Source organism: Ictidomys tridecemlineatus, chromosome 15, assembly GCF_052094955.1.
Source record: "Ictidomys tridecemlineatus isolate mIctTri1 chromosome 15, mIctTri1.hap1, whole genome shotgun sequence".
Lineage (NCBI taxonomy): Eukaryota > Metazoa > Chordata > Mammalia > Rodentia > Sciuridae > Ictidomys > Ictidomys tridecemlineatus.
Window position 1 is genome coordinate 45,838,551 of NC_135491.1, and position 22,837 is coordinate 45,861,387.

Here is a 22,837-nt window from a genome sequence, read left to right on the forward strand (position 1 = left end):
ACAATGAAGTTTTATGTACCAAATTATCTACTTTTAAAAAATGTTGCTCTTTATTTATTTATTTGTAAGTGATAATTAGTAAAAATGTAGATACTTTATAGAAGGAGCTGTGTAGGAAGTCATAAATTCTACTATTCCCTGAAATAGCTCAAGCCACTTACAAGTTTTGTTTTTCTTTTCCTATGAAAGGCAACATAATTGTTGGTATATGTCATGAGGGAATAGTATCTTGCACAGTTCAGACACACACAGAGCAATTGGGATGTAATTCCAAAACTAATAGCTTAGTTTCATTTTAAGATGAAACAGAGCTGATAGGTTTCAGATATAATAACAAGTGAATGGTGGCTATCTTACTTTTGCTTTCAAATAGCATGCTTAAATACCCTTGGGTGGAGATATTTTAAGGGACCAAAATAGAAGTTGTTCTTGTCCTTAGTAAGCTTGTGAATTAAGGTTTGGGAGGTTACTTTCAGAGTTCTGCCCCCCAATCCCCAAGAGTGCTTCGCACTGAGCTATATCCCCAGACCTTTGTTTGTTGTTTGTTTTGGGGACAGTGTCTTGCTGAATTGCCTGGGCTAGTCTCAACCTTGTGATCCTCCTGCCTTAGCCTCCTGCATAGCTGGGATTACGTCCATGAGCCAGTTTACCCAGCACTTTTAGAGTTCATATTCTTATGTTAAATTAATCGTTACATTATTGTTGTTTAACTAGTTATTATTTTTAAAGTAACTAATAAAAAAGAATTACTTCAACCACACACAATAGCTCCTGTAATCCCAGCTGTTTAGGAGGCTGAGGCAGAGGATCACAGGTTTGAGACCAATATCAGAAATTAGTGAGACTCTAAGCCATTTTGTGAGACCCTGTCTCAAGATAAAAATAAAAAGGGCTGGGGTTGTACCTCAGTGGTAAGGCAGCCTTGGGTTCAATTCCTGGGAATGCCCCCCCCCCCCAACACCACCACCAAAGAGAATCACTTCATATTTCAGAAATATAATTTTGGATTTGTTTTGTTGAATAATATAAATTTTGAATTGGCCAATTATAAGTCAATGTATTGTATTTAAGTTAGACTCTACTAAATATAATTTAAAAAACAAGTAAATTTTTAATGAGTAGATAATATTTTACTTGGTAAAACAATTTCAAGGTATATATAGTGAAAAATCTTCCTTCCACCTTGTCTCCTAGCCACCAAGTTCTCTTCAGTGTTTCCAGGGATATTGTGTACAAATACAAGCATCTATGTGTCTACTCTATTTAGTCATAAGTAATAGTGTAATATCCTCTTGTACCTTGCTTTTCTTAAGTTCAGAATATTTTATTTCTGTATCTAATTAAGTAATCAGACTAATTGTTGAATTAGCAGCCACATATGGTGGTAACATGCCTTTCATACCAGTGACTTGGGAGGCTGAGGCAGGAGTATCACAAGTTCCAGGCCCATCTTAGCAACGTAAGAAGACCCTGTCTCAAAAAATAGGTAGGTAGGTAGGTAGATAGATAGGACTAGGGGTATAACTTAGGGTTAATGTATCCCTGGGTTCAATTCCCAGCACCAGAAAAAAACACACACACATACACACACACACACACACACAAACACTTGTTGAAATAGGCACTCTTAAAAAAATTTCCATGTTATAAATAAGGCTACTAAGACATCTCATTTTAAAAATAATTTTTATATATTTTTAGTTATACCTGATGGTAGAGTGTGATGTTTTTTTAAGTTATGGGTGGCTATAATACCTTTACTTATTTATTTATGGAGGAGAGTACTAGGGATTAAACTCAGGGGCACTCAATTACTGATCACATCCTCAGCATTATTTTGTATTTTATTTAGAGACAGGGTCTCACTGAGTTGCTTAGTACCTTGCTTTTTGCTGAGGCTGGCTTTGAACTTTTTTTTTTTTATTGGTTGTTCAAAACATTACAAAGCTCTTAACATATCATATTTCATACATTAGATTCAATTTTTTTATTGGTTGTTCAAAACATTACAAAGCTCTTGACTTGTTTTTAATTTTTTTTTATTATTATTTTTTTTATTTTTTTTGAACTTGAGATCCTCCTGCCTCAGACTCCTAAGCCACTGGGATTACAAGCATGTGCCATGCCCAGTTTATTTATTTATTTTTATGTGGTGCTAAGGATTGAACCTCACACAGGCTAGGCAAACGCTCTACCACTGAACTACAATTTCAGTCCAGTAGCATGTGTTTTGACATATTATATATACATGGAGTATAACTTCCCATTCTTCTTGTTGTACATGATGTGGAGTTAACAGTGGTTTTGTATTCATATATGAATATAGAAAAGTAATGTCTGATTGATTCTACTGTCTTTCATATTCCCACCCCACCCCAGATATCTCAATTTCTGAATAACTTGTCTGTGTTCAAATAGCTTATATTTATAGAATTTACTTCATCTGTGCTATTTACTTTTTTTAAATTAATATTTTTTAGTTGTCAATGGACCTTTATTTATTTATACGTGATGATGAGACTCAAACCCAGTGCTTCATACATGCTAGGCAAGTGCTCTACCACTGAGCCAAAATCCCAGCCCCCTATTTACTTTTTATTTAGGAAAAATTGTAAATTTAAAATTGAAGACTGCAATAAAGAATTTCGTATACCTTAGAGTCCCTCCCCATTTGGTTTTCTGCAGTAGCCTCAATACTATTGGCAAAAGGAACCAATTTATCCAGTCATATGGTGCATGCCTATAATCTCAGCTACTTAGAGCCTGAGGCAGGAGGATAACAAATTTGATGCCAGCCTGGGCAACTTATTGACACTCTGTCTCAAAATAAAAAATAAAAAGGCTATTGTATAACTCAGTGGTAGAGTGAGTTATATAATCAATAGTCATTTCTTCAGTCTTTTCTTGACTTTCATGACTTCAGTGTTTTGTTTTGTTTAATATCTTTATTTATTTCTGTGTGTTGCTGAGGATCGAACCCAGTGCCTCACCCATGTGAGGCAGGTGCTATACCACTGAGCTACAGCCCCAGCCCGACCTCAGTGTTTTTGAAAATCACAGGCCACGCTGTAGGTTATTGGTCAGTTTGCACTTGTCTTATCTTTCCTAACAATAATACCCATATTATGCAGTTTGGGCCAGAATTTGCTAGAAATTATGCTGCTTTCTTCTCATTGCATCTTTATAGGTACACAGTGTCAATTTGTTTCATTACTCCCATTTAAAGGAGAGAAGAGGAAGGAGGACAGGAAAGAAACTTAAATGGGTTTTCTTTTCAGACACTCCTGTGTTCAGTAAATATCTTTTTCTTGTAGCATCCTGGTGGAGAAGAGGTTTTGCTAGAGCAAGCTGGTACAGATTCAACTGAAAGCTTTGAAGATGTAGGCCATTCCTCTGATGCCAGAGAAATGCTAAAGCAGTACTACATCGGTGACGTCCATCCGGTAAGAACTATTAGAGGGCTAGAAGCACTTGTGCAGAGAAAGTGACGCAACAGCCATAGAACTGCATGAGAGAAAGAATTATTAAAATAGAAATTCATTTAACCATTCATTAGGCTGACTTTTCTCCATTATCATCCTGCCTTAGAGTGCAGCTAATAGTAACTTTGAAAAGCTAAGGGAGCTGATTTTGGATTATTTTTATTGGTTTTTTGATTATTGTATTGTAGTTAGCAACATCTGCACTTAAAATAGGTGTGGTTGTTTTTACAAGTCCCTAGCTAAAAAGATAACTAACTACAGACTTTTTTATTGAACCCAGAAGAGCTTAACAACCGAGCAATATCCCCGCCCTTTTTTATATTTTATTTAGAGACAGGGTCTCAGTGAATTGCTTAGGACCTCATTAGGTTGCTCAGGCTGGCTTTAAACTTAAAGATCCTCCTGCCTCAGCCTTCCAAGCCACTGAGATTACAGACATACACCACTAGGCTCATCATCTATGGACTTTTAAGCCTTCTAGACATACTATTCTAACAGGAGACCCTGATATGCTAAGGGTGGGGTGCCATTCCTTTTTTCAAACCTGTAGGTCTCCTAGGAATTCTCTGCCCGGCAAATGTAGTCTCATGTTTCAAGGTTAGAAACAATCACATATTAAGAGTTCATTTGGATATTTCTTTTCTTTTTTTTCTTTCTTTCTTTCTTTTTTTTTTTTTGGTACCAGGAATTGAACCCAGGGGTGCTTAATCATTGAGCTACATCCCCCAGCCTTTTTAGACAGGCTCATGCTAAGTTGCTTAGGGCCTTGCTAATTTGCTGAGCCTGGCTTTGAACTTGAGGTTCTTCTGCCTTAGTCCATTTGGATATTTCTTAAAACATTGTTTTCCTCTTTTTAACAGAGTGACCTTAAACCTGAAGGTGGTAACAAGGTAAGATGTCATCCGATTTGTCTTTTGTATTTCAAGTGTTTATAGTTCTATTTATTCAACTAGAATTGTTTTGTTTTGGTTTTTTTAACGTGTTGTTTTTCCCAAGCAAAAATTCTATTTTTCAGGAATTTGGATTCAGTAACTCTCAGGAAAAATGAATAGCTGAGTCTTCCACAATAGGAAACAGTTTGCTAATGCTTCTGTATGCTTTCTTCTTTTTTTTTAATTGCAACTCCAAAGTATGCCATGTATGGTTTTGAAAGAAATTAGTTTATGGATTCAGTTATAGAAAAGTACTTTACAACCATGCCTCATTTAGAACAGTTGTAAATAATTGCTTCTGTCTGAAAAAGAATTTTCTTTTTCAAGTTATTTATCTTTTTATCTTTCAAGTTATTGAAAGAGACCTCTCTGTTCTTATTTCCCAAGGTTTTTTTTTTTTTTAAGAGAGAGAGAGAGAGAGAAGGGAAGAAAAGAAAGAGAGAATTTTTAAATATTTATTTATTTATTTTAGTTTTCAGCGGACACAACATCTTTGTATGTGGTGCTGAGGATTGAACTCGGGCCACACGCATGCCAGGCGAGCCACTTGAGCCACATCCCCAGCCCGAGAGAGAATTTTTTAATATTTGTTTTTTAGTTTTCGGCGGGCACAACATCTTTGTATGTGGTGCTGAGGATTAAACCCGGGCCGCACGCATGCTAGGCGAGCGCGCTACCGCTTGAGCCACATCTCCAGCCCCTCCCAAGTTTTTATTTTATTTTTGTTTTAATATTTATTTTTTAGTTGTAGTTGGACACAATACCTTTATTTTATTTATTTTAATGTGGTGCTGAGGATTGAACCCAGGGCCTCACACATACTAGGTAAGTTGCTCTATCGCTGAGCCACAACCCCAGCCCCCCAATTTTTATTTTTAAAAATTTTATTTTGTAGCCCCAAATAGACTCACCCCCTTTCCAGTTACTTACTGATTTTAGCAAAAACAAGATTAAATACTTGCATATTTGAAAACCTTAATGTGCTCTGCATGACATTCTAGGAAGAAAATATGAAAGCATTTTCTGCTTCCCACAAGCTGAGTACTTCCAACTCCCGTATTCTCTTATATTTCCCTTGACTCCTGTCCTTTAGGTAATTGTTAGTCCACACTGTGATTTAAAGGGACAGCATTGTAGATGCTACTTAGAACATTATGGGTACCACACAACCTCCGCTTGTCTTCTTTCTAGCTTCTTATACCATTCCTCATTGAACCATAATTACCGAATGAGATTGACACAGCAATTAACTTTTATGTCCTAGACATAAGAATTTTTTCAATTGAAAAGATCGCCTACTTGGCAGTTGCCATCTGTTGCTTTGCAATCCAGATCATTTATATAAATTAACTCCTCTGTCTTGCTATACTGTAGTACTCTGAACTATTGAGTTGTTTATGAAAGGGGAATTCATAATTCATAATATTGGGGATTCAACTCAGAGTCTCTCACATGCCGGGCAAGTGTTAAGTCACTGAGCCATATCCTCAACTCTTTTTTTTTTTTTTGGCAATACTGGGGATTGCATCCAGGAATGCTCTACTCACGAGTTATATCCCCAATCTTTTTTATTTTTTAATTTTGAGATAGTGTGTCACTAAATTTCCCAGGTTGATTTTGAACTTGCAATCTTTCAACCTCAGCCTCTGGAGTAGCTGGGATTACAGACATGTGCCACTGAACCTAGCTCTTCAAACACATTTTAAGCAATGATGGTGTGTGTGTGTTGTCCCCTCCTCATACATGCACTACCATTCTTGAATCTTCACATGTGGTATTAAGGTAAAATTTGAACTAAGAGTGAGCTTAATTATTATATTGAATGTATCCAGAAAATTTAGAGGTCAGTATTTGATCCAAGGAATACTCCTATTTTTATAAGAGATACACCTCTATCTAAGAGCCATAACCCATTTCTGCACAAGCCATGAGGCACCCTTTATATTAAGATAGCAGGAAAATATTTTTGCAATTTCTATGTCTAAAAGTCTGTAAATTGCTTCTTGTTGCTATTTTTCTTTCTTTGGTAGTATAGTTAGGACCATTCTTCAGAATGGAGAGCAGTGTTCCACATATTCTGTTTCTTGTAGTGCCTAAATTGGATTCCCATGGAATGAACATGAAAATACACATAAAACATGTATTTCTTGAGTTTCCACTACTGCTGGTTCAAGAGCTTTGGACATGGGGTTTGGTAATTTGCATTTTAAGTAACCCAGATGATAAGTAAGCAAGCACCAAACATTTTGCTAAATGATAAGCCTATCATTTCTTATGAAAACCTAAGAAATTTTAATTCTCTTCGTGGAAAGCATTGTCTGCTTTTTTCGGGTCAAAGAACTAATTAGAGATTTGTTAGCTGAATTATAACTGTTTTAAGTACAGGAAAAGAAACCATTTCAGCTCACTTAAATTCTGTAATAAAAGAAGTCTCCAAATATACATTAGCTCCTTCCTGGGTTAAAGAATGACTAAAGGCTCCGTTGGCAAGCCTATTTTCCCCATGTCACTTGTACCCAAGGGACATGTCTCTACTAAGTAGAGTCAGGCTATTGTGTGTTTCCAGCCACAGTGCCGCATTTTTGATCAGGCAAAGGAAGCCTTTTGGAAACTTTTCAAGGCCACCTACATAGACTTTCAAAGAGTCTTCCAACCTGATTTCAGTTCCAGGAAGAAATTCTTGATCCTTCAGATTTCTTTCTTATAGAGGTTTAAATAGAAACGTTGGTGTCTAGGATGTACGTATCTCTCTTCTTCATTTTTCTATCTCTGGTTTAAACATTCACGAAGAAATGGAAATGAAGTTGATATTATTAATTACTTTCCTTTTTTTTTTTAAATATTTATTTTTTATTTCTCGGTGGACACAACATCTTTGTTTGTATGAACATCTTTATTTGTATGTGGTGCTGAGGATCGAACCCCGGGCCACACACATGCCAGGCGAGCGTGCTACCGCTTGAGCTACATCCCCAGCCCCTTACTTTCCTTTTTTTAAAAAAAAAAATTATTTTTTAGTTTTTGGCGGACCCAATATCTTTCTTTGTGTATGGTGCTGAGAATCGAACACTGGGCCGCACGCATGCCAGACGAGCGTGCTACCTCTTGAGCCACATCCCCAGCCCCTTACTTTCCTTTTTCTTCATTTAGGGGTGAACCTCTGTGAGGAAGTGATTTTTCTTTAAGCCTACTTCAGCCTTATGGGCTTCTATTTCTGTATGTCCTCTTTGTAACACACTCTTTCCTTAGGGAAAAAAAAGTACGCAAAATGTTGCTATTGCAGAGGATAAATCAGGAATCATTTCCTTGTTTTTTTGTTTTTTTTTTTTTAAGAAGCTACTTTTCTTTTGCTTTTACTACAACACAGTCAATGGCCACCATTGTTTTATTGTTAGATAATAATTCCTGAGATGAAAGCTCTGAAATATAAAATTTTAAAAGCTTAGAAACTTACAGATCTTGAAATAAGTCTTTCTTCTTCATGTCAAAGATAACTTATGAGTTAAGAACTGTTTTGTCTTTGAATATCTTCCTTGCTGGATTAACTCCCATGCTAAGAAGTGTTAATCTTCTCTTTGCATTTGACTTAATGTTTTTTTCTGGTCTACTTTTCGTTATGGAAGCTCACCTTTAAAACAAATTTAGGGGGTTTTTGGCTCAGTGGTATAGCACTCGCCTAGCAAGAATGAGGCACTGGGTTCTATCCACATAAAATCACCACATAAAAATAAATAAATGAAAATAAAGGTATTGTGTCCACCTACAACTGAAAAAATATTTAAAAGAAAAAATTAGTGCCAGGCATGGTGGTACATGACTGTAATACCAGTGGCTCAGGAGGCTGAGGCAGGAGGATCACGAGTTCAGAGCCAGCCTCAGCAACTCAGTGAGGCCTTAAGCAATTCAGCGAGTCCCTGTCTCTAAATAAAATATAAAAAGAGCTGGATGTGGCTCAGTCATTAAGAGCTTCTGAGTTCAACTCCCAGTAATAAAATAATTAATTAATTAAAGATAGTAAATATCAATCTATAATTATGTTTAAAGGCAGATATAGTTTTTCCCTCCTCATGCTGATTTTTCTTGCAAATACAGTTTTCTGTCATATAATGTACAATACATATATAACATTTTACCTCCTTTTTTATGAAAGAAATACTTAAAATATACGTCATTTATAATTATGAATGTAGTTAGTTGGTTACTATATTAGTTCATTTTCTGTTATAATAACAAGATACCTGAGATTGGATACTTTATAAAAAGAAGAGATTTATTTAGCTTATAAGTCTGGATGTTCAAGGTGATGGCATCAGAATCAGCTTAATTGTGGTGAAGTCCTCTTGGTAGAAGTGTAAGGGGAGGGGAGGGGATAGTAAAAGAAAGAGATGGAGAGAGTGAGATCATATGGCAAGGCAGAAAGCGAGAGAGGCAGATCAGGACCCTCATGAGAACTCCATTGATCTCTTCCAAGGGTATGTGCCCAATGCCCTACGGATCTTCCATTAGGACCTCTACTAATGAGGAAGAATCTTCCGGTACGTTAACTCTAGAGGGATACACTCAAACCATTATTCAAATTAATAGTAGTTACATTAAACTAGAAGTTTACTTTTAAGAATTCTTTAATATTCCTATCAACTTACTATCTAATTTTTTAAAAGTTTAGAATGGGTGTGCAGATGCCCTTTAGATGAATAGTGCTTACTGTTTACTAAAGAACTTTGGTTGTTTCATCGTTCTCTCTTTGTTTGTTTTGCTGTTGTTGATTTTGGTTTTGTTTAGTGTTTTCCTGATACTGGGGATTGAACCCAGGGATGCCTGACCACTGAGCTACATCCCCATTCCTTTTTATATTTTATTTAGAGACAGAGACTCGATGAATTGCTTAGGGCCTCATTGAGTTGCTGAGGCTGGCTCTGAACTTGAGATTCTTATGCCTCAGTCTCCTGAGCCACTGGGATTACAACCATGCACCACCACACCTACTACTCAATTTACTTTGAAAATTATTGAGACAGGGCCTCGCGAAATTGCTGAGACTGACCACAAATATAAGATCTTCCTGCCTCAGCTTTGGAGTTACTGGGATTACAGGCAAGCACCATCAGGCCCAGCTCATTGTTCCTTGTTTTGCCTGACATTTGTGTTTTGTAACATATTTTTTTTTAGAATAAAGCATAGAATGTCATTGTAAACCCACTATTATAAAACAAAATGCCCTGTCAAGAATTATATGAAGGATTAACATCATTTTGGGAAGCTTTGTTTAGAAATGATATGTAGTTTTGCAAAACAGGGATTAAGGTAACATGCTTTTCAAAATAGCTGTCCAGTGTTATAAGTTTTTTTTTTTTTACTTCTTAGGTTTCAAAAGAAATCATTCTGGGCTAGGGTTGTGGCTCAGCGATAGAGCGCTCGCCTAGTGCATGCGCGGCCCTGAGTTTAATCCTCGGCCCTGGGTTTAATCCTCAGCACCACATAAAAATAAATAAACAAAATAAAGGTATTGTGTACAACTAAAAAAATAAATATTAAACAAAAGAAATCGTTCTGTGAGCGTTACAATTTTTTTCTCTACGAATGTGTTACGTATCTTAGCACAATAGGTTCTTAAGAGGGCTGTATAGAAAGTTGTTTTATGGAATTTTTTTGTTTTTTTAATTTTACCTTACCTACAGGGAAATTTTTTTTTAGGAGAGAGAGAATTTTTTTAATATTTATTTTTTTAGTTTACTGTGGACACAACAGCTTTATTTAACTTTTATAAGGTGCTGAGGATTGAACCCAGTGTCCCTAGCATGCCAGGTGAGCGCGTTATCGCTTGAGCCACATCCCCAGCCCAGGGAAATATTTTTTTACATAACCAGACTGGCTCAGGAGATATAGTTTGCAAGGCAGTAATTGTTAAACTGTATTCTCATCCAGAAAGAAATGGTTTGTAGTGATTCGTATATTTTTGTAAGAAGGCTGTCCCCAAGATTCATACCACAGGATCATAGTTAGAACTATAAAATGTTGGGGCTGGGGATGTGGCTCAAGCGGTAGCGCGCTCGCCTAGCATGCGTGCGGCCCGGGTTCGATCCTCAGCAGCACCACATACCAACAAAGATGTTGTGTCCGCCGAGAACTAAGAAAAAATAAATAAATGTTAAAATTCTCTCTCTCTCTCTCTCTCTCTCTCTCTCTCTCTCTGTCCCCCTCTCTCTCACTCTCTCTTTAAAAAAAAAAAAAAAAAAAAAAAAAAAAAAAAAAAAAAAAAAAAAAAAAAAAAGAACTATAAAATGTTGAAATCATGTACTTTTCAGTTTTCAAATGTTTTAGGTGTGAGATACAACTAATACTAAAATTCACATAGTGTTGGTTTATGGTACAAGGTCTATGGTATTAATGGGGGTAAAATTCATTCTCGTATGTTTGAAGCCAAAATTCCCAGTCTTTTTTCATAAGTTAACTTTTGCCTACAGTTACTGAAATGTACTAAATCTAAAACTATAAAAGACTACCCAAATGTCTATTAAATTTTCTAAAGGTGTTCTGTGGCTTAACATTGCTTCCTCCAATTTTATATGCTTGGAATCTTCTTGAGATAGCAACCATCCACTTTAGGGATTAAAATATAAATTCCTTATACGCTTTATACACCTTGTATTTAAGCTTTTGAAAGCCTAAATGAAAACTATTATAGGTTGAAGGTATGCTTATAATGCCTTGCCTCTGTATTTTAACACATTATAATTATAATTGGCTCATTCTTTCCTGAGTTTATGTCCTGATGAGAAGGTACACCACATTCCTTAAGTGTGTGTGTGTGTGTGTGTGTGTGTGTGCTCCTCTCTAATGTTTTCTCATACGCAGAATTTCCTCTGCTGACATCATGGGATTACTAGATGTGACATTTCTTTGTCATTTTCTTAACTATGTCAGATTGGATCAGTACTTGAGGTGCAAGACCTCTTGGAAGAGTGTTTGGGAAAACAATCCTTTATAGAGCTGATGGGAGAGGGAGAACTCAACACATGCTCCTTCAATCTCCAGGACATGAGAGAATGGTGTTTCCTTTCTTTGCTCTTGTAGCCATATATGGTGGCACTTGCCTGTAATCTCAGCTACTTGGGAGAGTGAGGCAGGAGATTAGGAAGTTCCAGAACAGCTTCAGCAACTTAGCGAGACCCTGTTTCAAAATTAAAAACCAAAGGGCTGGGGATGTTGCTCAGTGATAGAGTGCCTAACATGCACAAAGCTCTGGGTTCAATCCCCATTACTGCAAAAAAAGTTCACATAGATTTTGTTACAATACCTTTGGCTCAGAAAATTGTGTCCAAGGGGTGGGGATATAGCTCAGTTGGTAGAGTGCTTACCTCACACCGTGGGTTCAATCCCTAGCACCACAAAAAAAGAAAATTGTGTGAAAATAATTAAATATGATGTTAGGATTGAAATTCTTCTAATATGAGCCTTTTATTTTCCAATGAGAAAAATGTTTTAGCATTGACCTGAAAGATACTTAGCCTTAATTTCAGTTATGAGCAGCTTTACGCAGTTTACTCAGGTATTATAAAATATTTCCTTTTAACCTACAAAGCCCATCTTTGGTATTTATTTGTATATTAATTAATTTATTTAATTATTTTATGTGGTGATTAAAAGCCTGGGGTTGTGGCTCAGTGTTAGAGCATTTGTCTAGTACATGTGAGGCACCAGGTTTGATCTCCAGCACCATGTAAAAAAACTAAATAAACAAAAGTATTGTGTCCATCTACAACTGAAAATATTAAGGGGGTAAAAAAAACCCTAATGAACCTTGAACTTTAGGACCCAGTTTCATCTATTTATTTATTTATTTTAAAAATTTTTAGTTGCCAGTTGACCTTTTTTTATTTATATGTGGTATTGAACCATTGTCTCACACATGCCAGGCAAGCACTCCACAACTAAGCTACAATCCCAGCTCTCCAATTTTAAACTGTTAATTTCTATTAATTTTGAGCTAAAATCATAGAAGACTTAAGCAATTTTGTTGTTTGCAGATGTATTCCAAATCTTTGGAAACTAAAGAAACATGTATATTAATTACCTGGTTGAGCTTATGCTGGAACTTTGGGTTTGATCTGCTCTCTTGTAATAATGTCATAATACTGGATTTCTTTCTTTAACAGTTGATTAAAAGTGGGACCACTGTAATTTGGAATTTACTTGTTTGTCAGTGTTCTAAAAGGAATAGGTGCTTGTTTCTCTTCTCTTTTCTCCAAAATGTTGGGCAGCTTGGCCTTTTTTGCCTTCAGAGATGAATTAATGTTAAAGCAGGAGCACTTTAATTCAATAAACACCATTTATGTTTTTAGTTATTTTAGTTATTTACCATATGTGTTATGGTCTTGGTTCTCTTTTTTTCTTCTTGCTTATTGTGTTATTTAAGGTTCATCCTAGAGGCTAAAAGTGTTGACATACAGAGAATCCATTTATATGAACTCTATATGACTTTATGTAATTATAGATTCTACATCTATATTATACTACTACAGCCTCCCAAACTATAAGATAGTAATATTTTCAAAGATTGACCTGTAATGTGTTTTTTTCATATCTTTTATGGGTGCATTAAAATTATACATAATGGTGAGATTTGTGTTACATGTTTTAAGTAGCCCAATCCATATTATACTAACAGAAATGTCCCAGATAATAAAAATCATCAAGTTCTCAAAGAAGTTTGGTATGGTATATATTAGTATGGTTTATCTAAAGCCTTTTATTGGAAGTTTTATTTGCCTATAGGCTAATTTCTTTCAGATTTGGAGCATATGTTTATTTGCATAACATTATTTTGTATACAAGAAATTAATACTCACTTCATGGACTGCTTTAAAGTATATCTTGTCCATGGGCTGGGATGTGGCTCAAGCAGTAGCGCGCTCGCCTGGCATGCGTGCGGCCCGGGTTCGATCCTCAGCACCACATACCAACAAAGATGTTGTGTCTGCCGAGAACTAAAAAAAATAAATAAATATTAAAAATTCTCTCTCTCTCTCTCTCTCTCTCTCTCTCTCTCTCTCTCTCTCCTCTCTCACTCTCTCTAAAAAAAAAAAAAAAAAAAAGTATATCTTGTCCAGTATGTATGATTCCTGGAAATTCTTTGAGATTATTGAAAATTGTGATTAAGCTGATTTAATACACTATATACATGCCCTGCATACTTCTACATATTTTTTTTAAAGAGAGAGAGAAAATTTTTTAATATTTATTTTTTAGTGTTCAGTGGACACAACATCTTTATTTTTTTATTTTTATGTGGTGCTGAGGATCGAACCCCTCGCCTTGCACATGCCAGGCGAGCGTGCTACCGCTTGAGCCACATCCCCAGCCCCACTTCTGCATATTTTCAAAGATGTTACTTTGAGCAATTGCAACCTATGCTAATAGGTTTTTGTCCTCTGGCAATAGGTTAGCAGGACTTTATACTATGTAGCTAATTAATGGAATTATTAATTTCACATGATATTTAAATGGAGTAAAAATAGTTTTAATAACAATTTTATTGATGATTCACATACCATATAATTCATCTATTTAAAATGTAGAGTCGGACTGGGGTTGTGGCTCAGTGGTAGAGTGCTCGTCTAGCATTCATGAGGCACTGGGTTCAATCCTCAGCACCACATAAAGTAAAATAAAGATATTGTGTCCACCAAAAAACTAAAAAATAATTTCTTTTTAAAAAATGTACGAGTCAATGGTTCTGAGTATATTCACAGAAGTGTGCAACCATAATCACAATTTTAGAACAAACTCATTATGTAAACCCTCTGCTCATTAGCAGTCATTTTCCAGTCTGCCTCCTTATTCTTCCTTTCCCACCCTAGCTGTAGGCAATCACTAATCTATTTTTTGCTTCTATTGATTGTTCTGTTCTGGATATTTTTATGTAAGCAGGCTTAAATAAGTGGTTATATATTTCTGGCTTCTTGGCTTGACAATTCATCCATATCACGTATATTAGTTTAATTGCTAAAGTTTGTTTTAAAGATTATTTTGGTATTTTTCTTCCTTTGAACTGCTGTCTCTTCCTTTTTACTGTGAAATAAATCCTAAGATCTTTAGTCATATTATTATGATTTCATAGAGTAAACCAGTTCATTTCTGTAAACCACAAGCAGTCATCTGCCTGATCTTAGAGCACTTCACAGGTTATATGTTCTTACCATGTTTTTAGAGAATGTGATCTTAGCTAGAGCCAGTGGCAAGCCCAGCTTAACCAAGCCTATCATTGTAACTAAAAAACTTATTGTTTCAATATAAGTGTGTATCATTAGCAATTTTTTTTTACTTCTAAAAATGTTTCATTAGTGATTATTCACTGGAGAGTATCAATATGTTATTAGAAATAAAATTTATGGTCCTTCTATTGCTTAAGGTTTCATAACATCAAAATGCATGAAAGATAAAGTTCTGTTATTAGCTACAGAATTTATATAAATATGCAAGAAGACTCAACATGTTGTATTAATCTTTTTTCTTTTTGTTATTTTTGAATATGTATCTTCTTAAGGATCCTTCGAAAAATGATACATGCAAAAGGTTGGTATCCCATTAAAAGACTTCCTTATATATAATGTCTGACAAGAGATTCTTTCATGAATATTCATGTATAACACACTTAAGAATAGTGGTGTACACCTGAGGATCTTAGCAACTTAGCAAGATCCTGTCCAAAAAAAAGAGTAAAACAAAAGGCTTGGGGCATAGCTCAGTGGTAAAGCACCTCTGGGTTCTGTCCCCAGTACCAGAACAAAACAACACAAGACAAGACTAGTCTAGGCAAACACAAAATAAGAGTACAGTATGACAGCTAGTTCATTTTTGGTCAAAAGTCATTACAAATTTAGTAGTTCTTTGACAGCAGTAAAATTAATTTTTACAGTTTCAAGCATTTTCAATAATCTAAAAGATTCACACCTTGAGTAATTTTTAAATCTTATGATGACATAAAGATGGAGTCATAGTTATTAAGAGGCCAGTATGCAAGGGCAAGTACCTATGAAGTCAGGTCCTGAGTGTGTGCTGTTCATCCTAGCTTGTGACTTCCACTTCACACTTAAGTTTCAGTCAACCCTCACAGGTGCTATAATTATATTTTAAACAGGAAAAGATTTATTAGAGTCATATTTAGAAATTTGGGTTTTCTCAGAAGTTCGCTTACAGTATATACCTTGCAGAATTTTTAGTAAAAGGGTATTATTAGCTCTGAAATGTGTAAATTACCGTCCCATAAATGTCTCTACTTGAGATGACTGTGGAATCCTTGGCTTATAAAGAATCATAGAGATGATGTAATACTGTCTGCTCTGTCTTTTGGAGATCTCAAAGGATTTTAGGCAGAAAATGTCTTTTTTCTTCTATAAAATACCAGTTCTTTTATTTGAAGTAAAAGGCATCATATAAAAATATGTATTATTGGTAATTTAAGTTTCCTCAAAACTAAAGACTTTGATTCAGCCAAATGCTACATAAAGATTTTGAAAATAGTTGGACATGATGGCACAGCCTGTAATCCCAGCTATTGAGAAGCTGAAGCTGTAGAATCCAAGTTTGAGGCCAGCCTAGGCAACTTAGTTAGACCCTATCTCAGAATTTTAAAAAGAGGGTGACTAGGGCTGGGGATGTATAGCTCAATGGTAGAGATTGGGTTCATTGCCCAGTACCACAAAAATTTGAAAATATAGGGATATAAACTTGTAGTTGATTTATGCTATACATAAAACTGAGTAAGAATTATTAATAGAATACATAAAGACTTCTTGCAAATGAAGTTTTTAAAAATTAATAAAATATGAGAAAAAGATTTATGACTTTACAGAAGAAAAAACACAAATATAAGCATATGGAAAAAATTTAATGTCATTTATCACCAAAGACATACAAATTAAAATCATAGGTATAGCTGGACATGGTGGTGCATGCCTTAATCCCAGTGACCCCAGAGGCTTAGGCAGGAGGATCACAAGTTTGGGCCAGTCTCAGCAAGACCCCTAGTAACATAGTAAAACCCTGTCTCAAAAAGTAAAAAGGTTTGGTGATATGGCTCAGTGATAAAGTGCCCCCGAGTTTAATCCTTAGTACCAAAAAAGAAAAAGAATTATAGGTAGCCAGGCGTGGTGTTATAGGATAATCTCAGCGGATTGGGAGGTTGAGGCAGGAGGCTCAAAGCCAGCCTCAGCAACTTAGTGAGGCCTTAAGCAACTCAGTGAGACGCTGTCTCTAAATAAAATACAAAAAGGACTGGGAGTGTGGCTCATTGGTTAAGTGCCCCTGGATTCAATTTCTAGTACCAAAAAATAAAATCACAGATATATTTCACACCTACTAGCTTGTTAAAAATATAAAATTCTGAAAATTAGTAGACTTGGTTAGGAAGTGAATCACTAAGTCTTTTAAGCACTCTTATGGCAATATAAATGTGTACAATCACTTTGGAAAACAATTTGACATTATCTAGTAAATATGAATAACTTTTAACCTAGCAGTTCCATTTCTAAGTATATATTCAATAGAAATATGTGCACAAGCTGGATATGGTGGCACTTACTGATAGTTCCAGCTATTTGGGAGGCTGAGGCAGGGGTCACTTGAGACCAGAAGTTCAAGACTAGCCTGGGCAACATAGCAAGACTATATCTTAAAAAAAAAAAAAAAAAGAAGAAAGAAAGAAAGAAAAAAAAGAAACATGTGACAAGTATACCAGGAAATACATACAAAAATGATCATAGCAGCATTATTCAAGGTATTCAAACACTGGAAACAATTCACATATTCATGCATTAATAAAATGAATGAATAAATTCATATGTATCTATATAGTAGAATACTACAAAGAAAAAAAATAAGTGTATCATAACTACATGCAGTAATTACATGCAATAACCTGGATGAATATCCAAAGAAGAAAATTCTATCTTATGGCATGAAGTTATTGTTGAATCTAGTTCTCCTTCAGTGCAGTATAAATGCATTTCCCCTGCTTCTCTTCTCAGTAGCTGTTAAGTAATGGGAAGATTTTATTAGAATTGGTAGTGAACCATTCTGTCTTTTGTACTGAAGAGTTTTTCTTCAGAGTTTACTCAAGGTTCCTACCTTTGGACATAGTCGTTCATGGTTGCTCTTCAAGAAGTCTGAGTTCATTTTTCTTACGGGGACATTAACAGCCACATTGCTATTACACATGCCATCTTGGTTGTTTTTTTAAAAGGCCAAAATTCTAAACATGTTCAAGAGTAGCTTTTTGTTATTTTTCAGTGTACAAAGTGCTAGGCATGCTTAGGCAAAGAGAATCATTTTGCCATGAACCTTACTGGTTTTATTGACTTGGAAACCATTTAATACCAAGTCTGGATATGTCGTAAGTTGAGGGGGCAGCCAGGTCATTTGGATCGTGGAAGAATTACATCTTAAAATTAGAAATGCTTTTAAATTCTATTAAAAGAATTAAAAGAGAATTATTACTGTTCCAAAACTCCTCTAAGAGAAGTCTTCTGTAGTACTTCTTAATCCAAGGGTCATTTGTTTATCTCTTTAGAACTATCAATGATGTTCTGTATGCATGTATGTCCTTTAGTTTTATAGTGTTAATTTAAGGAATTTTTTTTTTGAGGTACTAGAATTTGAACAGCTGTTTTAGTGTCAATTCTAGATTTATAATGGGATAGATATATAAATACCTATATGTTTATGAAATGTATCTTATTCTATTTTCCTAAATATTTATAAATATTAATTTAGACTGGAGGTGTAGGTCAATGGTAGAGTATTTGCCTAGCATACACAAGGCCCTCAGTTCTATCCCCAACATCACCACCAAAAAAACCAAAAAATTTACAAACTACATGGAAAATAAAACCACAAAGAAAAATTTACACTATCCACAGTCCTATAACCCAGAAATAACCACTCTGTCTTTATAGAAATATCTATAGAAATATATGCATATATATTTATTTTTTTATATCATTTAGTTCTGTTTTTAGCCTCTTTAAAAAAAACTTGCTTTTTAGTATTGTCACTTCAAATATTTTGGAGTTTTTCTAGCTACTATGTGATAAAAGCAGTTAAATTTCTCAAAGTAAATCAAAGGCTCTTGCCTACATAAATATTAAAATATGAAAGGTAGTGAATGATTGGTATAAAATATTCACAACTTCATTGCTTTTTTTTTTCCTATTTCTAGTTGCTGGGCATATTGGATTTTCCCCATCATAGGCGCTATTCTCGTAGGTTTCCTGTATCGTTACTACATGGCGGAAAGTAAATCCTCCTGAGGAGACCGTGTTGAAGTGTGGGAAACACATCCACTTGGGAGTAAAAATTGGAGACTTGCTGTGAGGGCTATATTGGTGTCCTCTTGTTTGAATCCTGCCGGTTGTATTCTTCCCCCTTGGAGCCAAGACAGTTGACCAGACATCCACCTCCAATCTGGGACCAGTGTCCTTCATCTCTGAGAGCCTTACTCCCAAACTACCTGCTCACTGTCCTGTGTCTTTGCCATGTTTCTTCTCTTCACTTATTTCCACAGTATCCTTACATTTCAAACATTTGTGTTAACGATTGTAATTCATATGTCATAGTGACATTATTCTTTGGAAAAAATGCTTGCTTTCCAGTAATTTGAATGCACATTATACATTCTTACCAAGGCAGCACTCTAATTTTGAAAGTTTTCTTTTCCCATATTTCTTTTAAGTAAATATTTTTTAAAATTCTGATAATTCTATTATCACAAGGAGTTTATTCATGAAGTTAGGTACACATCTGTTAAAACACACTGCCAAATGATCTTGTTCCCTTTTATATTTGTTAAAAGCAGAAAGAACTATGTGGTTATCTCCCTTGCAGGCTAATATAAGCTGATAGCTCCTCCCACTCCCAGCCCCTTTTCATTCCAAGGGATGCTGAACAAAGATGTGCCTCCCTTTGATTTCTTGTGGGTGAGAAAAGCCAAAGGAAGGGAGGGATGAATTGAGGTGACAGAACCCTGGCAAGTTCAGAGTAATCTTTTGAAAACACTACTTTAAGATGGGAGTTTAGAAATGACACCAAATCTTCTCTTTGATTTGGCACTAATTTCTAACCGTCTTTCTCTTTTTCTACCTTTATTTTATTGGTAAAATATAAGTGTATAATTATGTCCGTAGAGCCTACCAGGGATTCTTGCTGCTGTTTTGTTTATCGATTAGCAATTTTTGGTTCCCAGTTTTACACAAGTAAGAGATTTCAGTTTGATCTTTTGTTCGTCCGAGTAAAAAAACTTCCATATAAAATGTCATTTGAAAGTGGGAGATCATGACAAAAGGCAGTTTTCCATTTCATCTGTATTTTACCTCCATGGCTCCAACTTGTGGTTTTGTGCTTTCCATTAAGATTAAAGAATTGGCAGTTTTTTCCCCTTCCTTGGATGTGTGTTTCATTGAAAAGTAGGTTATTATTTAGAATTATTTACTATTTCTTATTGGGCCAGGTATTCCTCTGGCATTTTTTACTCCTCTTTCCCCCTACTGCCCTCACCACAAGGAAGCACCTAAATAGATAGTATACTGGCTGTTTTGTGTCAGTAGCTATGGTGATTTTTCTCTCTATTCTTTGAGGATTATTAGTCTGCTTTTGGGCCATTGTCATTTCCAGCAAGGAGCAGCTGGTTCAAGAAGGACTATAGATGCTGCTCAGTATCTTCTCCCTCCCTTCCAGTTTGCCTAGTACTTGAGGAGACATGAAACTGACCAGTAAACCAAGTCTGCTCATTACAAACTATTTAAGAAAAAGTTCAACCCAGATTTTATATCCTGTGACTTAGCAGTTGAATGAATTCAGAATTCATCAAAATAATATTAATCTTTTTCTTGCATACTTGGATATGATATTTTGGAGTTATTTCTGGCTGACTTTTTTTATATATCTGATATGGATATAATCAAACTTTTATCTTTAGAAAATATTTGTATTATAAGATGCTACTTTAAGAAAATGCATTAAATAGTTGGCTATTATGTAACGAGTAGTATGACTTGATGCACCTCCATTTAAAGACAAGAAAGGGTTGTCTTAAATAAGGATTGTATGTAATTGCTATAATAATTAAGTTGCATGATTACTTGGAGTGGATTGGGATAGAGGTAAAGAACAAAGGAGTATTGAGGACTTGGAAATGGAATGCTCAAAGCTAATGCTAAGCTAGAAGATAACTTGGATCAATTGTAAAGTATTTTGGCAGTATCTAAAATTGAGTGAAAAACACCTGGCTTACAAGAAATGCTAGAAGAACTATAGTCTTAAGTAAAATTGGTGTTTTTGATATTTCTAGGGGAAACACCAGACAGTGTTTTTCTATTTCGTATTGATTTTTTTTCCCCCATTTATATGTGGACTTACTTTTTTACTAAGAGCCAGAGGGAAAAGATTTTCAGACTTTGTCTCTATTGTCCTTGAAATCCATGTAGAACCCAGGGCTTCTTTTGAAGTACTGCTAATACTATGTTACTTTGTATTATAAAAAACAATTTTAAAGTCCATTTACTGTATAATTTTGCTGTCTTCATAAGCAGCCAGGTGAAAAGTAGCTCTTGAGTGAGTTTGCAAAAGTTTTTCTAAACTATAAATTATACAGCACAATAGCCAAATCCACCCAAAAGGACTTTGGTTTAAGAACTAGATTTGAATTTTCTACACAATCTTGGTGTTAGTAGCTCATGGAATCCCCTCTGAGAGCAAATGGAGCTAGTCCCTGTTGGCTGACAGTGTCCCCCTGGGCCTGGGGTGTTCCTCTGTTGGTGTTTTTTCCTGAGGAGGGCCAGCTGCTGCTGCACACTGTACTGTACACATAATGGCTGGTGAATGCAAGGAGGAAATGATACAAATTTTGTGCTACAAAAATATAGGATGTTAGGGCCTGTTCTCTAAAATTTCTCAGCCCCTGACTCTTGGGAGTTGGTTTTCACTTCCAGATGACTTCTGTATTCATAAAGGTAAGAAGGCAATGGGGGACAAAGTGTATATTGTGTTTAAATCTGCTCGTGTGACAGCTTAAGCATGAGCAGAAATCCATTGGAACCTATCATTTGAGCCTGTAGGGTTATTTAAGCAGTTTTCATAAATCTTATATTGTGAAATAAGTTCACTGTTGGGTTTATATTCATTTAGTTCTGATGGGGAATAATGGAAAAATGATTTATAGGCCAGTTGTATCATTCCTTATAGAATCTCATACTTAAAATATCAAGTGAAATCTACGTGGTTAAATTTCATTTTAAGAGATTGAAATGCAGAGCATTAATGTTCTTTACCTTCCACCCCAAGAGAAATGGATTTAGACATTTCTAAATGTCTCAACAAGAAATTGATTTTTTTTAAACCATCTTGTTTGTTGACAGCTATCACAAAAATATTGGCTTAGTCTCATTTGGCTGCTGTGCTCTGAAAAAGTCCTGTTTAGAATTTGTGGGGTGCTCAAGGACAGAGATTTCACAAAAGCAGAGGGAGATTTATCAAATTACCTACCCTGTATCCAACATCTTACTTACAAGTTTGAGTAGCTGCTCCTTGCCCATGCCTGTCACCTATGTTTGCTGTTTGGGCAAAACATTATTTTGGTTATTTAACTTTCTTTTTACTTCACTCTGGACTGTGAATGAGTAACATTAACATTCCTTTTGTGTATTCAATAATGGAATTTGTTTACCTATTTTATTTCAGCATATTTTGAACAAAGATCTCTGTCTCTGCTGGAATGTGCACACAGTGAATGTTTGTTAGAATTACACACAATAAAGATACTGTTTTCCTTTTCTTGCTCTGTCTACAGTTATTTTTAAAATTTTTATTCCTCCTTTTTTTTTTTTTTTTTTTTTTAAGTAGAAGTATTGGTTCTATAGTCCTCAGGTGCTCTGGATGAAAGTAATTTAGAAGCAGGAACTTCACCTGTATCTGTGAATCCTGTTTTAGTGAAACTTGGTAGGAGTTCTCTGGTTCTTCAGTATTCGTGCTGCTGCTTCTCTTTGCTGGAAGTGAGTTGCTCATATGATAATCTGAAGACACAAAAATCAAGGCTTTTGCCATGTAATGGATGTGAACCGGTAGACTGTTTGGGTTTCTATTTCTGCTGAAATCATCTGCTAAAGAGAAGCCAATATAAGGTAATAATGTTTTATTATCTGCAATGCCAGGCTTCAAATGATTGTTTTTCTTGGAAATAAACTGTTGGAGAAAATTAAACATGGAGATTGAAGTTCTGGTGACTATGTTAATAAAATAAGGGAAATAAACCATTTTTATAATTGCCTTTAAAACATACTGATAGCCTTCTAACATTACTAACATTATATCAGATTACTGATAAAAGATTGTTCATTAGGGCTTGGTTATTTCACTACCACAGGAATTGAG

General features: G+C 35.3%; 1 protein-coding gene across 2 annotated transcripts in view; it reads left to right on the plus strand.

Moving 5' to 3' along the window:
• The window catches only part of Cyb5b (cytochrome b5 type B), a 34,975-nt gene extending 12,735 nt beyond the window's left edge, over nucleotides 1-22,240 (plus strand). Inside the window, exons 2-5 of one of the 2 annotated variants that reach the window (XM_005318373.5) lie at nucleotides 3,315-3,443; nucleotides 4,343-4,372; nucleotides 14,961-14,989; nucleotides 18,633-22,240. In XM_005318373.5, the coding sequence (XP_005318430.1) occupies nucleotides 3,315-3,443; nucleotides 4,343-4,372; nucleotides 14,961-14,989; nucleotides 18,633-18,723 (279 nt within the window). In that variant the 3' untranslated portion in view covers nucleotides 18,724-22,240. The remainder of the gene's footprint in view (nucleotides 1-3,314; nucleotides 3,444-4,342; nucleotides 4,373-14,960; nucleotides 14,990-18,632) is intronic. The other variant, XM_021721701.3, reaches the window with a different exon arrangement.
• The last annotated feature ends 597 nt before the right edge of the window (nucleotides 22,241-22,837 follow it).